This window comes from Leptosomus discolor, unplaced genomic scaffold, assembly GCF_034619465.1.
Source record: "Leptosomus discolor isolate bLepDis1 unplaced genomic scaffold, bLepDis1.hap2 HAP2_SCAFFOLD_157, whole genome shotgun sequence".
Classification (NCBI taxonomy): Eukaryota; Metazoa; Chordata; class Aves; order Leptosomiformes; family Leptosomidae; genus Leptosomus; species Leptosomus discolor.
Window position 1 is genome coordinate 107,173 of NW_028237853.1, and position 8,466 is coordinate 115,638.

The 8,466-nt window shown below is 66.1% G+C and overlaps 1 protein-coding gene across 1 annotated transcript; it reads left to right on the forward strand.

Moving 5' to 3' along the window:
• Nucleotides 1-256: 256 nt before the first annotated feature.
• LOC147412605 (maestro heat-like repeat-containing protein family member 6) lies at nt 257-6,493 on the forward strand. The gene is given in 18 exon segments (XM_086481186.1): nt 257-350; nt 730-812; nt 927-1,076; nt 1,154-1,201; nt 1,203-1,235; nt 1,237-1,406; nt 1,569-1,716; nt 1,983-2,173; nt 2,263-2,400; nt 3,291-3,405; nt 3,828-3,965; nt 4,224-4,403; nt 4,536-4,691; nt 5,052-5,153; nt 5,558-5,660; nt 5,703-5,849; nt 5,957-6,013; nt 6,312-6,493. Coding segments are annotated over 18 exon segments (2,235 nt in total).
• Nucleotides 6,494-8,466: the final 1,973 nt, after the last annotated feature.

Sequence of the window (8,466 nt, forward strand, 5' to 3'; positions counted from 1 at the left end):
GCTGCGGATTGGACGGCGCAGGGCAGCGTGTCACAAGGCCCATTGTCACCCTCCAGGATATGAGCGCTGGCGGTGACGCAGCCACCCCACATTGCCCGGAGGACGGGACAGGACAGGGCTGCGAGGAGCCCCTGCGCAGCCACCTCCTTCCCTTCCGACCCACGTCTGTGGCACTTTTCCCAGGCGTCTCCCGTCCCCGTGGCAGGAGCCCTCGAGGCCAGGCCTCCTCAGTGGCATGGCAGAGAGATCCCCCAGCATGCCCTGGCTGGAGGAGGAGGAGGAGGAAGGTGCTGGCACTGCCCCAGCATGGCAGCCTGATGAGGAGGAAAAGGTGCAACCTCTGCAGGCTGGTGAGTGGCTGAGCTGGGCCACAGGGCTAGTGGCTGCAGCCGGCTCGACCCCATCCCATCCCATCCCATCCCATCCCATCCCATCCCATCCCATCCCATCCCATCCCATCCCATCCCATCCCATGCCATCCCATCCCATCCCATCCCATGCCCTGTGGACATCCGCAGGGAAAGAGGGGGCAGGGCTGTTCCCCACGGCCACGCTTTGCCCATGCTCCACCCAATGGGCAGCCCCAGCCCCAACCTGCAGCCAGAGAGAAGGGGTCCCCACCAGCCCCAGTCCTGGGGCTGCCCCTGCCTGCAGAGGGCAGGGCCCTCGGCTCCCTTCTCCAGCCTCTCCCACAGCCCCTCAGCTCTGCCTGTGCTCGGGCTTTGCCAGATCCACCCACTCGGGACCTGCCAGAAGAGGAAGAGGAGCAGGAGCAGGAAGACACCCGTGTCCGCTTCCACAGGAAAGCACAGGTACCGACAGCCGTGCTCGCCTGGGCTGGGCCTGCTCTCACTGGTCAGCCCAGCACCACCGCTGGAGCACTTGAGGGGACATCCTCCTCTTCCCTGCCCTTCCTTCACCTGCAGATGCTTTGGGAATCCCTCCAGCCCGCTGAGCGTGAAGCCACCACCATCGCGTCCATCAAGCACATGACAGACTCTGACTCGGTCGATGCAGAGGTTCCCGCTGCCATGCTGGATGTGCTTGTGGGAAGCGACCCCTCCAGTTTGCAGCAAGTAAGTAGCCTGTGGCCCCCCCAGGGATCCTGTGCCCCTTGAAGCCCAGGTCCGCTGGGCACCTGACAGCTTCTTAGGCCAGCAGAGGGTGGTGGGACGGGAAGCACTTCTCGGGGGAAGCTGGGGAAAGGGTTTGCTCTGGCAGCACTCCAACCCTCAGCCATGTCTCCTTCAGGTGCCGAGAATTGTGAGGTGCATCTACTGGTGGCTCGTGTTCAACACGGAAGGGGCTGCTGAGCACAGGCTGGACGGTGCCCTTCTGGAGCTGACCCGCGTGCACCCCCATGATGTGGTGGTGACCCTCCTGTGCTGTAGTCCATCGTGTGACACGTATGCAGCCCACCTGCCTCGAGGGCTCAGGGCTCACTTTTAGACCTTTAGAGCCCATCAGGCTGTAGAACCTGCCCCTGGCTGCCAGCCTGGGACCCCGCGGTTGCCCGGGCCACGGTGCTGTGGCCGAGACCGCGCTGACACGGAGCTCTGGGCTTGCAGAGCTGCTGCGACCATGTGGAGGGCGATGGCGTCCGAGACCGTGACTGCCGAGAAGGTGCTGCTGGAGCTGCTCTGCGTGCTGGAGGACTGGCCGCTGCACAGCACGTCCACCTCCGATGGGAACGACAGCGACGTCTTTGCCCTGGCCGTGAGTTTCTGGACCAGGCCTTTGCTCGCCCCCAGGGTCGCCTCTCTGGGCAGCTCTCCAGCCTGTGCCACCGCTGCATCCCCCTGCCTCGCGTGGTGGGCTGGGAACATGGCTTAGGGGCAGGTTGAGGGGCAGCCGGGCCAGGTGCTCCCCCTGCGTCTCCCGTGGCCCCAGGCAGCGCCTGAGCCTCACCCTCCTACGCTCGGGCCCTGCCATGGGGACGTCTTGGCACTGAGCACTGTCTCTGCGTGTTTTCTTCCCTGCAGGCAACCAGGGTGCTGCGGGAGATCCTCCGGCCAATGCTCTTCTTCCGAGGGTGGCTGAAGAAGCATTTCCCCCGTCTCTTCCTGGCTCTGCTCTTCCAAATTTTCTTCAGCACAGAGCAGATGCCAGAGGAGGTTGAAAGGTTCTGGAGGGAATGCCAGGAGGAAGACTGCCTTCCCACCACCCCCAACAGGTGCTCCACCCCAGTCCTCCCATCCCTCCCACGGCCCCGGGGCTGCGGCCAAGGCTCCCAGCGTGACCTGGGCTTTGCTCTGCACACAGGTTTGCAGTGCTGACCCTGAAAACGCTGCTCTGCTGTCTTGACCTTGAGGACGTGGTGTTTAAAGTGGAACGTAAGCGTGGCTGGGACACACTCCTCAAGGCAGAGACCAGACACTGGGCAATGGGTCTGCTGGCCAGGTGAGAGACCTCTTCTCCCCACTCCCCCTGCCATTCCTCCCTTGCAGATAGGGCACCCCGCCCAATCCAACCCCTCGGTCACGGAGCTGATGGGCAAACTCAAGGGGATGAAGAGAGTCTGTAGATCTTGGAAGGAGGGGATGGCCGCTTGGGAGGACTGTAGGACTGTTGTCAGAGGACGTAGGGAGGCAACTAGGAAAGCTAAGGCCTCCTTGGATTTCAGCCCTGCAATGGAGGTCAAGGACAGCAGAAAGGGCATCTTCAAATACCCTGCAGACAACACTAACACCAGAGGCACTGCAGGCCCACTGCTGAGCGAGGCGGGTGCCCTGGTGACAGAGGGTACAGAGAAGGCGGAGGTACCGAATGCCTCCTTTGCCTCTGTCTATCCTGCTGGAGCCTGTCCTCAGGAGCCGCAGAGCCCTGAGGCCCCAGAGGAAGTCAGGAGAAAGGAGGAGTTTGACTGGGTCGGTGAGGACTGGGTTGGGGGTCAGTTAAGCAAGCGGGACACACGCAATCAATCCGTGGGCCCCGACGGGATGCACCCACGGGTGCTGAGGGACTTGTCACCAAGGGATAGCTCAGCATACTGGAAAAGCCTGGGAGAGGTGGGCGCACAGGAGCAGCCACCTCCCAAAACGCCGGCGTGCCCTCCGGTGGGGCCTGGGCTGACGGCTGAGAGCAGGGGGCCTGTCTGCAGGCAGCCCCACCGAGGGCATCCTGCCGGGGCAACGCAGGAGGCGCTGAGGGCCAGTGACAGAGCGTGGGGGCATGAGTCCTGCTGGTGCTGGGCACTGCCTTTCTCCTGGGAAGGGGTGGTGGGGAAGGAGCAGGCCTCGGTGAGTCACTTCCAGGAGAGGTTTGCCCACGGTGCCGCCTTCCCCCTGCAGGGAGATGCGCAGACTGCCGAGCAGCGTACGCTCCCGGCTCTCGTGCCACCTGGTCGAAGCGCTCTGCAGGGAGGAGCTGCGCTGGGAGGTCCCCACCATGGCGTTCCTTGTCGAGGTGAGCCCGATGGCAAGCACCGCCGCGCTGAGCTGCCTCCCACCACTCTGCCCTCTCGGAGCTGCAGCTGCGGGGGGAGCCCAGCCAGAGGGGCTGGGGCAGAGGGTGGGCTCCGCCGCGTGCCCTTGGCCCCTTGCTGCTGGGGCGACACTTGTCCCCACCTGTGTTTCTGCCCGCTCTGTGCCAGCTCTCGCTCTGCCGTCACGGCTCCTCCCAGGCCCAGGAATCAGAGGCTGCCGAGGGCTGGCACAGAGCGGAGTGGGCGAGCGCCCTGCGCCCTGTGCCCCGCGGCGCAGGGCAGGGAGCCCAGGGGCTCTGCGCAGCCACTGCTGCCGTCGGGCTCAGCTGCCTGGGACGGTGCCCGTGCCCTGTGCTGGGGCCCTGCTGGCCCGGCAGGCCTGTCACTGCTCCGTGGGTTTCAGCTCCTGGCCTGCCCTGACGTCACGGGATGGGGTGACTGCATGCTGGAGCTCGTCCCAAGGTTCCTGCAGGGGGAGAGCAGAGAGATGCATCGCCTGGTGCTCAGAGTCCTCCTCGTGCTCTGCAAGACACCCTCGATGGTGAGAAGGGGGGCAGCCAGCTGAAGCCGTGCTGGCACGTGGGGCTGCGGAAGGGGGGCTGGGTAGCACCGTAGCTGGGACTTGGCTGGGCTTCGGGACCTGTGGCAGCTGCTCCCAGCGCCCCTGCCTCCCCGTGCACTGGCCCAAGTCCTTCGGGGCAGGCATCGGGCTTCTGGGCAGCGTGGCGTTGAGCCGCCAGAGCAGTTTGGGCAACGCAGCCTTTCAGGGCTTCACACTACGGCGTCGTGTTCCACACAGGCCCTCAAAGTGAAGCACCACCTGCTGCGAAGGCTCGTTCAGCTGCTGCAGGATGCAGATGCCGAGGTGGTCGGGATGACCCTCTCTGTTTTCAGCAAGGTGCTCCCGGCCAAACGCTGCCTACCTGCCAGCCCCACCATTCTGCAGCTTGCTCTCACGCTCCGGCTGCTCTTTGACCACGTAAGGCTTTGTGACCCCACCACGGGGGCTGGCGGCTGCCCGGACACATTGTGCCCTGCGGATCTTCAGAGCCGTGCCCAGGCGGGCCTGCAGCATCCCGTGCTGAGGTCTTGCCCTCTTCCTTTCCACCAGGAAGGCAACCATGTGCAGCTGCTCTCCATTTGCCTCTTCCAAGAGGTGATGGCACTTGTAGTGAAAGGCGGAAGAAAGCCACTGAAAAGGCATGTGGTCGGGAGCCTGCTCCCGCTCTTCTTCCACTTGCACAACGAGAATAAGCACGTGGCAGAGGTGAGGATTTCCGACCTCCACATGTCCAAAGACTTTTGCAGCTCCACCTCCGGGAGGTGGCTCCGCCGCCTCCTGCCCTGGTGCCTCTCGGACCGCAGCGCTCCAGCCTCCCCCTGCCCTTGGCCACAGAGCAGCAGCTCTGGGGGACCCCTGTCCCGCTGCCCCGGCTGCCCCAGGTGCCCGAGCTGGGGGCTGCCCCACTCCTCCGCCCGGGCACCGAACCCGCTGGCGGACGCGTTCCCCAGCTGCTGCCTCTTCCCGGCAGGGGCCAGGAAAGGCCCCGAGCCTGGCACGGGTGCAGGGGACGCAGGTCCGTGCCCTGGGCAGCGGTGCCATCTCCCCGTCTCTGCTGCTCTGCAGGCCTCTCGGGAAGCCCTGCGTGAAGCTGCCGAGTTCCTCAGGAAGCGGAAGCTCGCGCTGCTGTTGGAGACGGAGCAGACAGGGGCCGTGGGCGAGTACCTGGTAAGGATGGCCGCGAAGCCCCAGATGCGGCCTGTGCGAGCCCCCTGCCCCCAATGCCCGGTGTGCGGGGCTGGCAGCTGTGCCCCTGCCCACGGCTGCAGCCCATCGCCGCCAGCCTGCACCCCACACGCTCCCTCCCCGCGGGCTCGTCTCCAGACTCCTCTCCCTCCCTGAGCCCGGGGGTGCCAACAGAGCCCTGGCCCAGCTGGGCTTTGGCAGAGGGTGGCACCGTGGATCCCCGGGGAGCACCCAGCCCCCTGCCTCCTCCAAAGCCCGGCACCAGCTGGCTGCTGGCCGGGGGGCGTGTGTGTCCCGGCAGGGGAGGCCAGTCCTGGGGGCAGGGACTGCCCGCCAAGGGGGACACGGCACCAACCCTTCCCTCCATCCCCTCGTCCTCTCTCCAGCTGGCAGAGTACAGCGGCAGAGCAGGCGAGTACCTGCACCAGTCCCTGCCGTACCTGCTGAGCCCACAGGAGTCCGTGCGAGAGGCGGCCGTCAGGTTCATGGGTGAGCCACGACCCCCCGGGGTCCCTCCCTGCCCCACTGCAGCTCGGCCCCAGCCCCGCCCGCTGCACCGGCAGCAGCAATCGGCCCTGCAGCTGCAGAGCCCCGAGCAGCCGGTGCGGGGCCAGGGCCCCCACGGGTCGCCCTGCTGCCCTCTCCCACCCCTGCCCTTGGGCGTCACGCTCGGGGAAGGCCCTGGGCTCAGCCCTGCCAAGGGGAGGGAAGCGGGTGGCTGGGCTGGCGGGGGGCAGCCGTGCTGCTGGGGCCAGCGGGGTTTGTGACGGGCTGGGTGTTCCTAGGGCTCCTCGGACACCGTGGCAGGGGGCAGCGGGAAGAACTCCACGTCATCTCCAAGGGTGAGTGAGGGCAGCGGGGCGGCAGCAGGGGCTGGCAGGGAGGAAAAAAGACCCCGGGCAGGGAGATGGGAGCCCTGTCTGGGCAGGGCTCTGCTGCCTGCGCGGACGACGAGCGGCACGGGCAGAGCAGGCAGAGATTTCAGGGGCACGTGGGGTCTTTGTGGCCAGCACCTTCCGGCGGCTCCCTCCTGGCCGTGGGAAGAGCTGGGCGGGTGGCCCTGACAGGAGGGGTTCCTGGGCTCCCCGCCGATCCGCGCTCTGCCTGATCTGACCTGGGCTCTGTCCCTCACTCTTCCAGTCCTTCAAGGCATGACCTACGACATCAGCCTCTCCGTGTCGAACCTGGCGGCTGAGACCCTGCTGCAGCTAAGAGCTGCCGAGAGCAATCCTTCCTCCCGATTCCGGCCGCTGCAAGACCGGCTCCGCAGGGCGTGGAGGAGGCTGCGCTGCCTGTGCTGCTGGAGCTGTGTGCAGAGCTGACGCCAGGGCCCCCACGGGCTCTGCCCTGAACAAACAGTCCTGTTCCTTCACCTCGTCTGTGCGACTTTCCTTGGGGAGAACGAAACGGCGGAGGAGAACCCAGGTGCTGAAGCAACTGGGACCCTCGGGAGAGAGTGACCAGCCATGCCCGCTTTCCAGCAGCCGGTGGCGGCGCCGGACAACGCCGACCCCCTGTGGCCTGGCCACAGGCGCCAGCTGCTCTGCTGGCCTGCGAGAGCAAGAGGAGAGGCGAGGAAAACCTTCTGCCTCGCAGGCCCGCGCTCTTCAGCGCTCGCCTCTCCTGTGGCAAGGGGTGGCTCTGGTACGGCCCGCAGCTCCAGGCCGTTCCTGTCCCCGCGGCCTCTGGCCCACGGGCACTGGAGCTGCAAAAGTCTTTGGCCACAAGAGCTGGGTGAAGAGACGGAGTGGACGAGGGCGGCCTTAACGGGATCGTAGGAGCACGCTGTGCTGCAGGAGGCAGAGGAGAGAGCTGCGCTGGGAGAGAAGCCCCTCGGCCCTGCTCCGCTGGGTGACAGCCTCTTTCTCTGCTGGCCAACGTGCCTTCCCACGAGGGCTGGGTGCCCGAGGGGTGGGTGCCGCAGGCTCTGCCCCGGGCGCGGGAGCGTCCCGCGCCTGCTCTGGTGGCTGCTGTGGCAGCTTGGTTCCTTGAGGGGGGCAGGGACTGGCGCTCCCAGGGTGAGTTCTCAGCGTGACACGGACACTCCCCTCCAGCCCTTCAATCCGAAAGTGCCCGTGGGCCCTCCCCGGGAGCCACGGACAGGAGAGAAACGCTCCGTTAGCCGAGCCTGGTTTAAACAGCCACATCCCGGCCATTGCTTTGCCACCTCCCAACCCCCAGCGCTGCAGCCAAGAGACCCCCGTGGTCTGCAGCGACCCGTTCGGTGCGTGTGGGACCGCTCAGGGAAGGAAGCCCAGAGCCAAACACGCAGGGGACCCAGGTGCAGCAGCCGAGAGGGATGTCCACCCTGGGAGCCAGGAAGCCGCCCCTGCCCAAGGAGGCTCCCAGGCAAAAATGCTGTGATGGCCAGAGACAGGGGGGGACGGAGCAGCACACCCACTCCGTCTTGAACCGACTTTGGAAGGGCAGGGAGAGCTGAGATGGCTGCCAGGAGCCGGCCAGCGAGGGGCTGAGGGTGAGAGGGGCAACACTCTGGCTTCAGTTTTCGAGAGGAGAGAATGGAAATGCAGGGGGACTTTCTTCTTCGGCACCGTCTCCCGCCGCATTCTCCTAGGGAAGCCACCGCTCGTGGCGTACACAGGTGCCCTCGAAGCTGAGTTCAAAACCGGCTGCATGGCCGGGCCCAAAGCGTGCTGGGGAATGGAGTTCAACCCAGCTGGCGGCTGGTCACAAGGGGTGTCCCCCAGGGCTCAGTCCTGGGACCAGTCTTGTTGAACACCTTTATTGACGGTTTGGATAAGGGCATCGAGTGCTCCCGCAGGGAGCTTGCAGATGACACCAAATTGGGTGAGAGTGTTGGTCTGCTGGAGGGCAGGAAGGCTCTGCAGAGGGATCTGGACAGGCTGGATCGATGGGCTGAGGCCAGTGCCGTGAGGTTCACCAAGGCCAAGGGCCGGGTCCTGCCCTCGGGTCACACCAACCCCCGCAGCGCCGCAGGCTGGGGAGGAGCGGCTGGGAAGTGCCCGGCGGGAAAGGGCCTGGGGGTGCTGGTCGGCAGCCGGCTGGACACGAGCCGGCAGTGCGCCCAGGTGGCCAAGAAGGCCGGCAGCATCCCGGCCTGGATCAGCCATGGGGTGGCCAGCGGGAGCAGGGAGGGGATCTGTACTGGGCACGGGTGAGGCCGCCCCTCGAATGGTGGGTGCAGGTTTGGGCCCCTCCCTGCAAGAAGGACATGGAGGGGCTGGAGCGTGTCCAGAGAAGGGCAACGGAGCTGGGGAGGGGTCTGGAGAACAGGTCTGTGAGGAGCGGCTGAGGGAACTGGGGGTGTTCAGCC